The sequence below is a fragment of the Gastrolobium bilobum genome, unplaced genomic scaffold (assembly GCF_033153095.1).
Source record: "Gastrolobium bilobum isolate Gb01-03AN ecotype WA unplaced genomic scaffold, APGP_CSIRO_Gbil_v1 utg1487, whole genome shotgun sequence".
Lineage (NCBI taxonomy): Eukaryota > Viridiplantae > Streptophyta > Magnoliopsida > Fabales > Fabaceae > Gastrolobium > Gastrolobium bilobum.
In genome coordinates, this window is record NW_026899081.1 from 397054 (window position 1) to 415046 (window position 17993).

At 35.0% G+C, this 17993-nt stretch overlaps 1 protein-coding gene across 1 annotated transcript; it reads right to left on the reverse strand.

The window, feature by feature from the left end:
• Positions 1 to 237: 237 nt before the first annotated feature.
• LOC133287030 (probable nucleolar protein 5-2) lies at positions 238 to 3781 on the reverse strand. The gene is made up of 9 exons (XM_061484580.1): positions 3689 to 3781; positions 3418 to 3514; positions 2995 to 3036; positions 2650 to 2829; positions 2386 to 2550; positions 2098 to 2298; positions 1262 to 1759; positions 1051 to 1185; positions 238 to 970 (listed from the first exon to the last, which is right to left on the reverse strand). The coding sequence occupies exons 2-9, from the start codon at positions 3493 to 3495 to the stop codon at positions 596 to 598; spliced, it is 1674 nt and encodes a 557-aa protein (XP_061340564.1). The 5' UTR covers positions 3496 to 3514; positions 3689 to 3781; the 3' UTR covers positions 238 to 595.
• Positions 3782 to 17993: the final 14212 nt, after the last annotated feature.

Below are 17993 nucleotides of genomic sequence, written 5' to 3' on the forward strand. Positions count from 1 at the left end.
TATTTCAAAAATAATAGGTTAATTTTTCTAGTACTATATTTTGTTATCTTTGTCTGAAAAATTAATACACAGTTTTCCATCATCTAAAATTCTTGAAATACCACACTCTAAATGGTATTTTTCAATGGTATTTTATTTTAGAAAATACACAAATAAAATCTCGAAAAAATAATTTTCCTAAAAAAAATTTCTCCAATGTGCTACCAAACATGAAATTCTAAAAAACCAACCCTCACTTTCCGAAACATCTAAAAAATGGTCCTATCAAACACCCCCTTTACAAATCAAAACCTTAAAAAAATTACATTTTCGAAAAAAAAAAATTACAATACTTATGCCAAATTTGGATAGATAAAAATTCTCAATGTCACTTCCCTCGGAAATCTAAAAAAACTCATCGCGCCTCCTAAATAACATTACAAAGGATATATCACTACCATTTTCCATTCATAGACATGATTGCATCAAATTGTCCACTCGAGTTTGGAAACACAAAACTTATCCCATTAAATAATTAATTAGGATGAATAAAGCTACAAATAGTTGAAAAAGCAAAAATTATACCGAAAAAAGTACGGAGCTGATGACTACAGATTTATTCCGCTTTAGTCTCATTTTTCTTCTTCTTTCCTTTCTTTTTGCTTGGCATTTCAGCTGATTCTTCTTGCTCTGCGTGCTTTTTTCTCTTTTTCTTCTTTTCTCCTCCATTCAAATTGCTGTCCCCATTCTGCAACTCAACATGCTCAGAAGAATCCTTCCTCTTTTTCTTCTCCTTTTTCCCAACCTCATGCTCTGGTACCTCACCAGCATCTCCATCAGCTTGCAAAGTTGAATCATCCTCTTCATTTTTCTCCGCCTTCTTTTTCTTCTTTTCTTTCTTTTTATCAGCCACAGAAGGCTCTTGTGTATCTTCATCCATAGCAGAATTAGCGATTTGCCCAATAACTGAATCAGCTGCAGGATTATATGTCTACAAAGAAAAGAACAATCAGCACAGGCTTGAAATAAAATGGAAATTACTAACAATACCAAAAGAAGGAAGCAACAGACCTTAGCCGGAGTTATTAGTCCTCCAGCTCCTTTCTTTCGATCCTTGTCATATGCTTCTATCTTGGGCTTTCCTTTAGCAGAACCAGCAAAACGACCTAATTCTTTGCCTTCAAGGTTCCTCAAACGTGCTTCAAGCTGCACAAAACTTGTGTAAGAAAAGTCTGAAAGAAAAAAAGCATTGGCATATAGCTGAACAAAGTGTAATAAGCACCTTGGCTCTGTTCTCCAATCCCATGGTGTTATCTTGGCCATCTCCAAGCGCATCACACCTGATAGCCAATGCTGTCTTTGCAGCAAGAGACCTAGATATTTTCCCCTTTAACTTTGGAGCTGCCTGCCCTATAAGGGAGGCATGGTATATAAGCCCATACTTTGGGGTGGCGTGCTTCGTTTTCAGTGCCCTAAACAGAGCCTTCTCAGCACCCAGAATCTGCACAGTACTACCCGGCTGCTTTGCTAAATTCAATAAGCTACCGCCATGGGCAATGAGGCGAGCACCAACAAGCTCCCCAACCATAGCAGTCAAATTAGGAGCAATGGTGTTCATCCTACTCTTTAAATAATCATAGAGTTGTGCTCTGTACTCTGAAAGAGACAAAACCTGGTCACAGAGTTCTCTAATATTTGCCAAGTCAAGCTCACCAATTTCAGTACCCATAGAAATCACAGCCGCCTCCTTCAGTTCTGCCTCAACTTCTTCTGGCAAAATCTGTAATATTTTTTAGGATGAAAGATAAATGTTACCATACCTAAGCAGCTGCGTATTCAAACATACAAAACTTAATATTATAATTTGCCTAAAAGAGCATTATAGATTCATAAAAATATTACTTTCAGGTAAGGGAAGACCTAATAGCAATCAAACAACTCCACATAAAAAATAATATAATTATTAATGCTAGTTAATCATAGAGTACAGGGCTTTAGTAGATATAACAAATTAACAATTGTGTATATTAGAGGAAATTAACATTATATCTGTGTGAACTGCATATGCCAAGGGAAAAATATTGGCAGCACAATGTTACTAAATTTAAAAAAATCTACCTCAGAGAAATCAAGCTTTGCGGCATTAACACGATCACCCATCAACTTGACTGCCCTTGCATAAAGGATATTATCCTGTATTATTTTAGTAAGCTCTGGAAAATGCCAACCGTACCATTCTCGAACCCTCATGGCATATGTATTCAGCTCTTTATCAAGATCATCAAGTAAGCCAATAGCCTGGACAATCATCGTATCCACCTAAAAAAAAAAGAATCCAAAAAGTCAGAAAATATTTGTTATCCAAAAAAATTGGAAAAATATCAGGCAAAAAAATAGAAAACACACCTTCTCTGCACTAAACTTCAGCTTGTATCTGGATAAGCTATGAGATAAACCCAAACTCATCGGGGCCATATCTTGTACAGCTAGACCAGATATAAGTTCATTTAGATGATGTCTAACACCTCTCATCAACTCCATAACAACATTGTTGTGAATACAATCGATTTTCTGAAAAGTTAAAAAAAATAATAATAATAATAATTAGCTATTAGATGAGTGAAATGTAAACTGTCATCACAAGTTTCTAAGCGAACTTCAGTGGCACACCAATTTCTCCTTAATCACATTCCCAAGCTTTGAATCTGCTACGCCTAATTTTTCATTTTCACAATGAGCACGCAGGAACTTGCGCAAACCCTTGCTAGCTTTTCCATCAATCAGCAAAGTAGCTGCCTCTAGAGCTTCCGAAGTGTTGTCAAATTTAGAAAATGCTTTCAACTTGACCACCTAATTTTGAATCATAGGGTTAGCTTCATAAGATATCATAAAATAGAATAAATAATAGATTCACATGAATAGATTGAGTAGAGTTTCCCAATTGTCATATGGCAGTAATCAGCAAAAATATGTTTGACAGGGAAGAAGGGACAAAAACAAATGTAGAAAGAGAACCTGTCTAGCCGCATCTGCACTGGAAAATTCCTTCCATACGTTCTGTATTAAGAAGGAGGTTAAAAGTAAATCAATCAGAACAACGCAAGAGAAAGTGGGAAAAGGAAACACAGTACAGTGCATAGTTCAATGTAATATGAAGTCTAATAAATTTTAATTTCACACGCTACTAGCAAAGAGTATGCTGTAAGGAAGAAAAAGTGGCAGCTTATGCATTTTGTTACGGTAATAGTGCATTCTGGAAACCCATGCTTTAGGGCAAAAAGAAATATTTCCGAGATCATACAGATACAAGATGCAAACATTTCAAAAATTACAATTAGAAAACAAATTCATTTTTTTTCTTTTGAAAACGTAACCAAACTAATAGAACATGGCTTAGGAAAATGAATAAATACGTAAAGAAAAATTTAGGATAATTACCTCAACTTTAGAAAGCTTGCCTTCATCCAGCACTTTAAAAAGGGCAAAACCCGCAGGTGTTTCAAACAGCACAAGCATTTTATCACCTCCAATAAACCTGAAAAACAAAGAATCAAATCATACTGTTAATAACCTACATGAAAAAAAAAAAAAAATACAAGCAACTCATAAACACCAAACACTGCACAAACAAGCTAGCATTTTCTATCCCCCGCGAAGAGACACTATACTAACGCATTGATTATAACAACAAGCAAGTGTGAGAAAAAACCTAAATTAGGAGCTTGATCAAAAAAAGGGTTTAAGAGCAAAAACCCTCTATGCTAGGGTTGAAGAGACAGGTTACAACTCGAGGAGAAGGAGGCGGAAGCTAAACCCTGATTTTTGGTTTGAGGCATGAATTATATAAGGAAGAATGACATTCATATTGGGCCGTTGATGACATATAAGCCCAAATTATCCATAACCAATCAATCGGCCTGACCCAATAACATCCTCCTCGTTAAGAAAAATTACAAAAAACAAAAGCATCCTTTCTTATTGATATCTATCATACATGTTATTTTGGATAATGATTGATTTCCATTCGATATTTAGATTAGGTGTTTTAAATAATTTTTTGTTATTATAGTTTTCATCTTCTAATATTTGGTGTTTGCAATCCTATTAAACTTTGACTAGTCATGGACTCCAATTAAATCGCTTGAACTAGATATATAAATGTAGGTAATAAATATAATAGTCTAAGTGCGTTACGTGTATTATTTATTAGAACACGAATTTGAATCATTAAATGTTTTTTGTTTCTGAAAGAGATGTCAATAATAAGTTAAATTCAATCTTAATAACTACATTAAATATTTATTCAAGGAGAATAAGATTCTTATCACTTGAATAAAAAAATTAGTTTATTTTTTTCTTAAATTTAAATATAATATGTGATGTCCATTATTTAAAATATTTTAAAATCATATATCATCACTTAAAATGCAATAAAAATTAAAATATTTATTTATTACTTTACTTGAATTCATTTCATACACGAATAGTCGGGTACTAACTATATGCGCAAGAAAGTGGAGTGAAATATAAAAGAAGAGAAATCGAACTGTGTGATATTAATAATTTCCAGAAAAATAGAATTAGTTTTAGTTTGAGTCTTCAAAATATTAAATATCTAGTATCCGAATATTCATTATTTAAAATTCAGATATTTCAAACACGTTAGGAGTTTTCAGTTTATATTTGAAGAATGTAGTTTTTTATTTCCAATGAATTGGATATATAGCTTGTGTTAAGACATAGGAATCAATTAATACTAGAAATAATTTGATTTGTTTTGATTTATAAATCGATTCTGATATTTGGAACTCATTATAAAAAATAAATTTGGATTAATTTTGAGATCAATTCTTATATTTGAAATTCAATAAAATTGGAACTGATTTTATTTTATTTTATATTTATTATATTTTAACTATTGTGTAAAGTAAAATATAAAAGTTAATAAACGTGAAATAGTTTATTTATTTAAAACTAAATAAAATTCTAATAAATCCTATAATATTGGACAGGATTTTTAAAACTGTTACGATCTGATAGATCGATATGTCCAATCATAGATTGGTATGTTAATATAGGATCTGTGTGCCCTCCCTCAGGTACCTATAGGAAAGGTACCCTAAAGATAAGTGGATCACTGTGCACAATAATATAACGACATAGTCAAGGCGTGGGGTGTGTGCACAGCGACAAGCTAAGAGAGAGGGTTTAGAGTGGGTGTACCTTATTGGTTTAACCCCTTTATTTATAGATGGGTTACCTGGCAGAATTGGACTTTTGGGCCTCTCAGGAGCATTGGGGTCCAATTATTGATCCATTGCTGCCGTAGTAGGATTAGCATAATTAAGGAATGTTTCCTTAATTCCCTCTTAGTTGTTAGCCCTATTTGAGCCTTCTAGAATATAGGCATTTGTCAAGTCCATAACAGTTGCCCCCCAGCCCGGTAGTTGTTTGTCCAGGCTGCCGGGGTGAATTGTGTTGCCTTTTGCTTCAGGTTTTCTGCTGAGCTGAGAGCGTTTGAGTTTCTGTAAACTTTTTGCATATATGTTCCTTACATCTCACGCTTTTAAACTGGGGGGTCCTCATTGCCCCTTATCTCGGCGGGTTGATCATAAACCATGAAAACATTTCACGTACCGAGTTTGGGAAGAGCTTGAGTGGTTGGGATCCAACTGGCGAGTTGCCCCCAAGCATCATTCCATACGCACACGTTCTGAGTTTGTAGCTTTCTTCTGAAACCAGGAATGATTTTCCCTTGTCAACTATGTGGGCGGGTTATGCATGAACCCGGCAAGATATTGCACATGTGTAACCGGGGAACGGAAGATCTTGAGTTGTTGGGATCCAACTGGCGAGTTGTCCCCAAGCCTCATCCATGTAACCCGGCTAACAGTTGCCCCCCAGCCCGGTAGTTTAGTTTTTCAGGTTGCCGGGATGAAATAGCAGTAATCTCTGCATTTGAATTTCCTTTGCATATTTTATTCAAGTTAGCAGTCGAAATCTTGCTTTGACTTGGCATCTTTATTGAAGCAATTTTCTTCGGGTTGGAACTTTTCTTGGCCGATTTAATTGGGTCAGCGATTGCAGATATTATCTCTGTTATTCTGAGGTGGAATTTTAGTGAACCAAGTATTGAATATGTTGTTTCCATATTTCTCCCTCAAACTTTTTTGGCTGAGGTGGTGCTTTGGTGAGGCAGTGTTTGCCTCCTTTTAACATCGAGCTCGTAGTTGTTCCTTCCGAGGCTTTCGCTTGGAGTCCAACTTCTTGCACTGTGGCTTTATTGATTCAGATTTAGCTATTCAGCGTTAACTAAACAAAATGACCTAGCCAAGGTTTTTCATGCGGATTCCGCTTTTTGCTTTTAACCCAATTTTCTTAATTAGGTTTTCAAATTTGAGGCGTCATGGTGACTTGATCAAGGTCGTACCAATCTGCCCCTTATTTTTCAAGCTTGATTTCATTTATCACAGCTTGTACACATGTTGTTTATTTTGACAACGTTTAGGATTTGGAAGCGTCCTTCTGTTTTCCTATGCCTCGGCTAGAAGCCACAGTCCTGCAGTGTGCTTTTTATTTTTAACCCGTTTTCTATCCAGGTTCTTGCACATTGCTAGACATAGGTTTCCAATACCTTGGCTTTATAATATCTGACGTAGGTGTCATTTTTTGACTTCATCTTGTTTCATCGTTTCAGATTGGGGTGTGATCCTTTTTCTAGGATCCTATCTCTCCAAACCCGTCTTCATTCTTTATCATGGGTCTTTATCCTGGATTGGGGTGTGATCCTTTTTCTAGGATCACATCTCTCCAAACCCGTCTTCATTTTGTCGCGGATTGGGGCGTGATCCTTTTTCCCAGGATCTCGTCTCTCCGAATCCGTCTTCATTTCATCGCAGGTTGGGGCTTGATCCTTTTTCCCAGGATCACGTCTCTCCAAACCCGTCTTCATTTCGTCGCGGGTTGGGGCGTGATCCTTTTTCTAGGGTCACATCTCTCCAAATCCGTATTCATTTCATCGCGGATTGGGGCGTGATCCTTTTTTCTAGGATCACATCTCTCCAAACCCGTCTTCATTTCGTCGCGGGTTGGGGCGTGATCCTTTTTCTAGGATCACATCTCTCCAAATCCGTCTTCATTTCATCGCGGATTGGGGCGTGATCCTTTTTGCAGGATCCCATCTCTCCAAACCCGTCTTCATTCTTTATATCGGATTTTTATCTTGGGTTGTTGCCCCTCAGCCCGACAGTTTGGATGTCCGGGATACAGGGTTGTTGTGCATTACTCTTTATCGCATTGCGAATATTTTATTCTCAGTGTCTGGAAGTCGGCCATGTTCATGGTCCGAGCCTTGCTAGCATTTGTTGTATGGCTTCAGCTATATTGTTATGTTGACTTCTTTGCCGAAGTTTTATTGATTCATTGATCCATGTTCTGAATCCATAGATTCTTGTCGATCCGTGTTTCGGATTTAATTTTGTTCTTTCTTTGGTGTCGAGCTTCATGAGTCGGGTGCCGTGTGTACTAATTCAACATTCCTCCCTCAACCCTTTTGGCCGAGGTACGTAGCTCGGACTAGTTGACCAGTTTTTTTGACTGTCCTACCGAGATCTTGAAGTATAAGGTGCTGCCTTTAATTTTTGTTGCATTCCTGCACTTGCCCCCCAGTTCGACAGTCGGAAATTCTGGTTGTCGGGCTTTAATTCAAGCATTTTTATGTTTGAATACTGACTTGCCTTAGCAATTTGCCTTTTTGCTGATATGAGGATCTTTGAGATCCCTTTTCACTGATGTTGCGGTGTTTTGTTCCTGGTTCTCCGCATGTTTCGTTTGCAGAGTTAAATTTAGCCCAGTTTTATATACTGTAGTTTTATTCACTTGAGCTCGACTTTGCCAGAATCTCGTTGTGATATCGTCTTCTGTTTCAACCCGGGTGTGCATACCGTGTGTTTCACAGATTTTGATTTGATCAAAATCATTCACCTTTTTGAGTCTGGCTTGCATTGCCGTGATGTTCAGATAGAACGGGGTGAGACTCCCGCTGAATGATTTTGCCTTTATACTCGCATCTTGAGTTTTATGCGTCCCTGATAACTTAGATATATGTTTCTAAGTATTCGAGGTTCATCAGAATGCAGAGTTGCCTGAAGTATTCGTTAAATACTTCTAAGGACTTAGCATTCTCTTGATTTTGATAAACAAGCTTGTATCCTTGTTATCTAGGTTTGTAACTTAGGCAATTTTCTAAGAATATCAAACCTTACTCGAGTTGTTCCTCATCCGAGATGGGTTATTTTTACAACTCGAATAAATTCTTATTTTCGCAACTCGTGCATTTTACGATTTCCGGTATATTGACCTGGCCGAGGTCAAAGCATTATACGGATTCCGCTTTTTGTCACACTCCGTGACGCATGTGTGTTTTCACTTAACGTTTTGTTAAGTCAGCATTGATGAAGGTGATCATTGTCGCCTTCAATCATGACCTGGGTTTCGTAACCCGGTACTATCCAAGGTAAAGGCAGTATTGTCACATGTCCCACTTGGGTCTTTTGACCTTAATACGGAGCATTTCGACTTGATCAGAGTCAGCATGACAAATTGCGCTTATATCTCAGATTTATGTTGATGCATCAGAATCACAAGGATCCATATTTGTGAAGGTATGTACTTGTTCCCTCGTTTTACTTTAACCCGGATTCGTATACCGTGATTTTATAATATTCAACTCGGCATGTTGCCTGAGTTTCAATTTCAAAGGCGTCATGATGACTTGATTAGTGTCGCTTCAATCTGCCCTTTTGAATTTTAGTTCAGTTTGGATTACGGAAGCGTCCTCCCGCTTTTCTTGAACCAGGCTTGATGTCGCATGCATGCATTATTCTTACATTTGAACCCGGATTGGATCCGTCTTCCAGTTTATATGTTGGATTTATATTTATCCTGGATTGGATATCTCCATATCTGTCATCATTTTATTTCCGATTTACATCTCAGATCTTTATCTCTATCTCGGACTGGATCTCGCCATATCCACCTCCATTTTACCTCCGATTTGCATCTCAGATCTTTATCTCTGTCCCGGACTGGATCTCGCCATATCTGCCTTCGACTTGGATTGGATTGGATCTCGCCATATCCATCTCCATTTTACCTCCGATTTGCATCTCAGATCTTTATCTCTGTCTCGGACTGGATCTCGCCATATCCGCCTTCGACTTGGATTGGATTGGATCTCGCCATATCCATCTCCATTTTATCTCTGATTTGCATCTCAGATCTTTATCTCTGTCTCGGATTGGATCTCGCTATATCCGCCTTCGGCTTGGATTGGATTGGATCTCGCCATATCCATCTCCATTTTACCTCCGATTTGCATCTCGGATCTTTATCTCTGTCTCGGATTGGATCTCGGCATATCCGCCCTCGGCTTGGATCGGATTGGATATCGCCATATCCATCTCCATTTCTTTCCCGATTTGTATCTCAGATCTTCATTTCTATCCCGGATTGGATCTTGCCATATCCGTCTTCATTTTATTTCCAATTTGTATTTCGGATCTTAATTAACCATTTCTATCCCCGAGGGCCGGTAAACCATTTATATCCCGGAGGGCCGGTCTTCATTCTGACTTGGCTTCTTTTGTCGAAGCCTTATATTTAAGGAGACACATTTTGCCTCTTTGAATTGCATTGCTTCTTCTTCTTGCATGGCTTTTTAATTTGGGCCCCACTTCTTTTGCGGTGCCATTTTATCTAAACTCGGTTTCATTTGCTGTGGTCTTTTCATTTTCTCGAGCCCGGCTTCTCATGCCTCGTCTCTTTTTTCAGCTTGGCTTCTTTCGCCCAAGTCTTGCATTCATCTAGGTGGATTTCCTTCCTTATTTGAATGGATCTGGATCTCCTTCTCTTTTTTAAAGGGGATCTCTACACCACCTGTTTGATTATTCTTTGCAACATAATAAAGTACGAAGTAGGCAATTAGCAATAAAATTGATTCAATTAGCAATCAATAATTATCCAAGTGTAACCAGATAATAATTGCAATCAGCAATTGATAATAATTGACCAGCATCAATCTAACAATTAATATTAGTTGACCATATTTCATGCTATCAATTTTGATTGAGCATCCATCATGAAGGCTCCATGCTCCCCAATTTGTTGATCTATGCTCTATGAAACTTAGGGAACGTGACCTCATTGTTAATCTCGATGCTCCTTTTGTCGTAATATTCAAAATATTTGTCGTCCTGCTTTTGCCGACATACATGCATAACAATTTTGACCAGAATACATCTCGTATATCAATGCTTATGGAAATTTCATAGCATATAATAATTTGGTCAAGCATGAAGTCATATATAATCACGATAATAATTTCTGGGATATAAAAATAAGGAAAAGAATGCTTCCTTATCATTCTGTAACCATCTTGCTTGCAATAGAGGACGATTCCTGCAGTGGGAGTAACATAAACCAGCTCGAGTCATTTTAATTTGGGCCCATTGGCATGGTTCCAGCGTGTTATTCTTGATCTCGGCTCTGGTTATGATGCCGAGCTGTCATATTTATTGAAGCCTAATCCCGACTTCGGTAATGACTTGGCCGAGATGCTTATTATTGGATGTTATTCAATCCAAATCCTCTGTATTCTGCATATCAATTACCCATCTTTTATTTGGGAAAATTGTTAGTGGTTTCCCATCAATAAAATTATCTACTTGAGTAGATCGTGCCGGTATAATATCTCGACAATTGAAAATAAATGAGAGAAAATATCTCCTTATCTGACTTATATTTCCAAAGCCAATATTCCATGAGTTTTGTTCACAACGGTATTGCCACTCTTGGTGTTACCATGAAGCACTTTGATTTATTGTATTTGCTACAAGAAGGCAAATTCAATTGCAACCACAAGGACACCGGGTCCCGCAAGCAATGGTTCAACAATACATAATGTTTAAATAATGTCTCTCAATTTGAGATGCAACAATAATAATATATATTGTAAACCAATGTTGGAAAATGCCATGTGTGTGTATATATATTAAATGCTGTATTAAATACATTATGCCAATCAAGACAAATCTTCGATTTGTCCACAGATTACTCCCAAAGCATTCAATTTAATCAGGTTTTAATCAAAGGCTGTATTAAATACATTATGTCAATCAAGACAAATCTTTGATTAATTTTATCAGATATCGATATAAAATATTAAAAAGGTGAATCATTTTATCAAATATCGATATGAAATATTAAAAAAGGTGGATCCTTGTTTCCCCTTTTCATGAAAATTTAGAATTTAAAAGGAAGGATACTTAGCTTTTGCTCTTTGCTTGATTTGCCCCTTTCTTTTTAACCTCGATCTCGGCCACAATCTCGTTTGGATCTAAGCCACGATTCTGATGACAGCGGTGGTCACGACCTTGATCTCAGTTTCATCACGCTCGTTGAGATTGGCTTTCATATCTCGGATTACGAACTCTGGTCCGCCTTGAGCTGTTGATGAGCTTCATTTTGCGTCCACCGTATTAGGATTTGGTTAGTCGGCGGTTTTTACGCCTTTACCATATTTGCGTGGGAATCGAAATTTATGGTTCCCACATATGGCGCCAATGTTACGATTTGATAGATCGATATGTCCAATCATAGATTGGTATGTTAATATAGCATATGTTTGCCCTCCCTCAGGTACCTATAGGATAGGTACCCTACAGATAAGCGGATCACTGTGCACAATAATATAACGACATAGTCAAGGCATAGGGTGTGTGCACACTGACAAGCTAAGAGAGAGGGTTTGGAGTGTGTGCACCTTATTGGTTTAACCTCTTATTTATAGATGGGTTACCTGGCAGAAGTGGACTTTTGGGCCTCTCAGGAGCATTGGGAGTCCAATTATTGATCCATTGCTGCCGTAGTAGAATTAACATAATTAAGAAATGTTTCATTAATTCCCTCTTAGCTGTTAGCCCTATTTGGGCCTCCTAGAATATAGACCTTTGTCAGGTCCATAACTAAAATTAAATTAAACTGTTTACTAATTTTGATATTCTAAACATAAGTTGTTTTTTGGTACAGTGAAAAAAGAAAATAAACTACAGACTCGTGAGCTCATCAAACAATGCCACATTAGTAGCGGGTAGGGGTGTGCATGAGCGGTTCATAATCAGTTTTAACAAAATCGAACCGAACCGATTTTAAACGGTTTGGTTTTCAAACCGAACGGTTTTCTTATTTTAAAACCAATTTATAATTTTTTAAACCGGTTTATGGTTTATAACCGGTTAATTCAAAATCGGTTTTAAATCAAAACCGGTTATCATGTTCAAAACCGATTTTTTAACAAATTCAAAATTAATTTTTGATAGATTGTGCTATTTTTATAAGTAGTCGTTTGTTTCTCCCGGTTACAGGTAGTTGACCAACTATTTCTTGCAAGAATCTTCATTGTTTTGGAACTCTCAGGACGAAATGGTTCTTACAGAAATTGTTTCACGTTATTTTGAGAGTGATTGGTAGAAGAATAGTTGAATTATTTTAAAATTATAAAAAAAAAATTGCTCTTCATTCTCTCAAAATTTAACGAGTCAAAATAACATTCATTAATTTATCTAATTAATAATTCAAACTTTTAAGTATTTAGGAAGTTCATTTATTACAAAAATAAAATATGAGAAAAAAAATCATTTTCCTTGTAACAAAGCGTTGAAACTTGAAACTAGTTTTGGCAATAAAAGCGCACACTTACTGTATCCCTGTTCTTTAAAAAGCATAAAGCCAAAAACAACTTAATTAATTTAATTACTAAATAATGATATTAAATATTAATAAAATAACAAAACACCATACAGCGTATCAACGCCCGCGTTTGACCGTTAAACCTAGGGATATTCAAAATATTCAAAAGAACTAAACCAATTCTTAATCAAGTTGCTCCATATTTCAAAAATCGATTATTTTTAAAAAAAGATTTTATATGAAATTGTATTTTATTTTTATAAACTGGTTATTGACCAAACCATAAAAATAATTGGTTATTCATAACTAAACTCCTTTATATTTAAAGAACATATAAGTAAATCCATTGTGAGTTGTCCTTTTAACGGCGCTCTTTCAGAGACGTTAAGCCAATTGATTAATTTTGTTATAATTTTTTAACTTCATTGTTGTCATTTCAAAGCCTTCGCCTTGTCAAGTTATGAGTTTGTCAGGAAGCCTGTATGTGGTTTTTTTTTTTTTTTTGAGAAAAAAATTTGTTAAGTTATATAAGAAGTGCTTTTATTAGGATGCGACCTTTCGATTTATGTTTTTTTTTTTAATAAATGTTTTCTACTTGAGCTGCTTAAATTTTGTTGCTAGTTTATTGTTTAGAAGTTTGAGTCAATTCACTAATATAATAGGCATGATAAAAGATAATACTTATTTGTTCTTTAATCGTAAAGCAATTTAGTTATGGTAAATAAATAGTTTATAAAATAAAATGCAGTTTCATAGAAAATTGATTTTAAAAAATAACTGATGTTTAAGATGTGAAGCAGTTTGGTTATGGATCAGTTTAGTTCTTTTGGACATTTTAAACACCGAGAAAGATGGTCCACAATTCATATAAGAGTCCAACTTCGCCATGTATCAAAAGATTCAAAACACAAGATTTGATTATAAATCAAAACATATCATTCGGAATCAATCATAATCAAAACACACCGGGTGAAATTCGGTTTCGATTTTAGTTTTTAATTAAGGGAATCGATCAAATATTAAAAGGTCTATATTATGGACTTTTTTTATACTTTTTTATATATCCCCCCTTACTTTATTCACTCTTTTGAACTATAGCTTGGTAATTAAATTCAAATGTCAATTGTGTAACCAAAAAAAAATAAATCAAATTTCTATACTGAGTATTCGCACACACATGTTAGTTCACCTAGTAGTGATATTTGCACAACTTTTTAATATCATAAACTGTGGATAGGTTATTCTACCTATTTCTATTTATACGTAATTTTGTCTACCACTCTATAGTACCATTAAATCAGAATCTCAACTACCTTTATCATTATTCTCTCCTATTAAGATTTCGATCTAATAATATTAAAGAGTGATAAATAAAGATAGATATAATAACTTATTCTCATAAATTAATATGCCATTGCATATAAATTTTATCATAGCTTATGTTTAATCTTTTCTCCAATGTCTGTCATTGTCCCTGATCATAATATCAGGATTTTGTAAACTCTATAAGTACCTAATTTGCAAAAGCCCACTCTATGAACATTACCTATTTTTTTGAACCCAATTAAAATTGAAAAAGTATGTTAAGATTCAAATTTATGCCAAAATTCAAATAGTCTAACTTATTATTCTAAAAAACAAATTCCAAAAATATTTTTATAATTGACATATTTGAGTAATCTGTTGCTTATTGACTTATATAGGTATGTACCTACAATATTAATATTATATTAGTTATATACTATGTAGAGAATTTTGATTTAATTTATAGTTAGAGATATCATTTACTAAACCTGAAGCATTAGTATCGCAAGCATTATAAGTTTGTTTGATCATTTATTGGACATTAATATATAATCTATTATTTTTTATTTTAAAATATTTAGATTTTATATTATTTTTTAGCTATTTGAGTATGTTTATAATTTTTTAATATAAATTTTAGATTTACATATAATTTATAGGTCATTCGGTTCAACCAGTGACCCACTGGTTGAATTAGTGACTCAGAGACTCGATACCTCGATCGGATCAATGATCGGGCTGATTTTAATAACAATGGTTTAAACTACTAGTTTTTAAACCCATTTAACCTGTGAGTTTCACTAGGGTTGGCAAAACGGACCAACCCGGCCCAACCCATATACAACCCGAAAAAAATGAGCCGAGTTATGGTTGGCTCGAAAAAACAAACGAGACAGAAAACCAACCCAACCCTACCTGAGTCGGGTTAGGGTTGCCTCGCGGGTTGGATCAAAAATATGTCTCGTGGGTTGGCTCGAAAAAATAACTCGCAAATTGGCTCATTTTCAGCCTATTTAAATGATCATGCAGTATTAATGTACCAGCTATATGGCTTCCATCCCCTTAAACAAAGGTTTACAAAATAAGAAATAAAAGCAAAATATTATAGTTTTGAATTTTCTCCACAACAAATTTGCACAAACGTCAAGAAATAATCAGAACCACTTGCTACCAAGTGGGTAAGATTTTTGAACCAAATAGAGCAAGCACAACCTAATAAAATAAAAATGGTAGGATGTGAGAAGATTAGGGACTTAGGTTTAGAGAAGGAAGAAAGACAATGACAGCATGTGTGGATTTTGTCCATTTTTTGTATATTATATTTTGTACTTTTTTATTAAAAAAAAAAAACTCAACCCGCGAGCTGGTTCGTTTGACCGGCAGGTTGGCTCATTTTTTTCCGAGCTGGCTTGGGTTGACAGCTCATTTTTGTCAACCCAACCCGACTCATTTTTTACGGATTGTGAGCCAATTCTATGGGTCATTTTTGCCAACACTAAGTTTAACATACCAAGTCAAAAAAATGAATGCTAAATGTGTTGATATTTTATCAGTCCAGCTTATTAAGGACAATCAATAGGCCAAAATGGATTACCCTTGTTTTTTTTTTTTTTCAAAAAAGTTATACATTATAACATTCTAATTTTACAATCATATTAAATCCAAGCTTCCGAAGCAAATTCAGCACAACAACAATCGTCACAAAATGTGTACAATGCTCAAATTACATATTAAACCCAAAACAAAACTGAAATACAGGTCTTATACTGTTTTTATATGTAATATGTCGGTCCAATACTCAAACAATGAGATGTGAAACGTGTTATGTATAATGAGTTTTTATTTTTCAAGTTTGGATTTAAGTTTTAGCTTTCAGAAATTTTGGCTTATGGCTTTTACTATTTAAGCACCTATCTGAACATTAATTTTAAGAAACTTAACTGAGTAATTTTAGGCCTATTTGGTTGGCCCAATTGTAATAGCAGCGTTATAGACCAACAAAAACTGGGCCATGAGGTTAACTAACAGATCGAGCCAAGTTAAAAAAAACAAAGATTTGAATAAGCAAGTATTTTTATAAGTATAACTGGCTTAATTTTGTCAAGTACATAGGCCGGCCCAACAAATTAGCCTGCTTTAACGGCCCAATACTCCATCCCGAAATGCACGTTAAACCCACACCAAAGCCGTTGTCTAGGTCTACCACTACTGACAAATCAGATTCGTTTCGATTTCCTTTTTTCTGATTCATGATTCAATCCTACAAATCTTTGTTCGTTTCAATTTTATTATCTAAATAAGACATTTTACAAACAAAGAGAATTCAATCAAAGTAAATGAATTAATTGATATTTTAACTTTCATATAATTTAAAAAAATTTCATCCAAACACATCAAAGGGTCTCGCAAGGACTGTCACCAAAGTGATTGTGTGGAGAGAGAGATTACCTTTCTATCATTTCAAAGATGATAACTGCTCTTGCAAGGATTTCTGGTAGCATTGTGGATTGCCCTGAGATGTGAACAGTTTGGTACATGTGAGCAACAATCACATGAGCTGCTAACTTTGATGCCTTATTTTGGATAATTTCTTCGGTCTATCAATGCATTAGGTTTTCACTACATTTTCCATTCACAATATGATATGTGTCTTATTTTTTATCAAATTATTAATAAATAATTTATTTTAATATCAAACGAAAGAATAATTTGACAAAAATAAAAGATACATTAAAAATTCAGTGCATCACGCCACTGAATAAATTTTCATTATTTGGCATTTGGGCATTGACTAAATGCGTATACCAAGAAAATGTTCCCACGTTATGGCGGATTAGAAATTCAGATACCAAGAAAAGGGAAACCTGTTTTACTTTTTACAATCTTTTACATTGGATATGGAGCACCCAACCTTGGGTGTATTAATTCGATCCACAATGCATGACCCATGTACTCAATAAGATATATTAGTCAATCGCCAAATGGGTTGGTCATTACTCCGTCAGTATCCATCCTTTTTAAAAAAAAATTAATATCAGTATTCAAGATAAGTTATCATTTATTTAGTGACTACTGATTATATTTAATACACTTCTAGGCCTTTATTGGTAATATAATCTTTAATAAGTTTTTTACAATTCACCTAGGTAAGGCATCATAATATGGGAATTCCCTCCAAAACCTAGAAAACTAGTTAACAAAAGAGTTGAGTGAGTAGTAACATTGAAAATAACACAGATCGATAGATATTTCGGATCCTTTCTATTCATTTTCCGAGAGCTCTTTGGCCAGATACTGCAGGTGATTTGTACGGGGGATAATTTTATTTTTTCTTATCTGTATTTATTTAATTAAGATACGAAACCTCTAGCTAGGTGGGGAAATGGTATGTGGAGACACCAAACACCCTACTTTGAACACCACAATTTCCTAGTGACAAGAAGAGATGCTGCTAGACTACGAGGTTGTTGGCTTACCTTTTCTAATTTAACCACAAACTAACTTGAACGAATTATTTCACATTCAATCTACTCTGGAGGAAAAAAGAACATTTTTCCCTGAATTATTTATTTATTTATTTATTTGCACCTGCTTATCAATTGAACCCATATGGATTTCCATTCTTCAATTTACTTTGCGATACAGGCAAATTCCTATTTTTATATGCTCCTTTTATTTATGCACCCACTCCAAAAGTGTAACTTTATTGATGACCAATGACATTAAAATGCTTTTAATGCTGCCTTCTTTCATGAACAAGAAAAGTGAAACATTATAATTTCTACCAGCTTTAATGCAATCCAGCATGTTAATTGATGAGAGAGAATAAGATTAATTGATGAGACTGCACCAATGATATAATTAAGGATAAAATGAGTTATGATCTTAAATCACTAAAATTTAGAAGTGAATATACTTTTACCTTCACGTACACATTTTAAAAGAGTTTTTTTCCTCATAAT

Excerpts from the sequence above, each read along its gene's own strand:
- LOC133287030 (XM_061484580.1), bottom strand. The coding sequence starts at position 3,495 with ATGCTTGTGCTGTTTGAAACACCTGCGGGTTTTGCCCTTTTTAAAGTG. Across the intron at positions 2,299-2,385 it reads TGAAGTTTAGTGCAGAGAAG|GTGGATACGATGATTGTCCA; the intron begins GTGTGTTTTCTA and ends TTTTTTTTTTAG. Across the intron at positions 1,760-2,097 it reads CAAAGCTTGATTTCTCTGAG|ATTTTGCCAGAAGAAGTTGA; the intron begins GTAGATTTTTTT and ends AAAATATTACAG.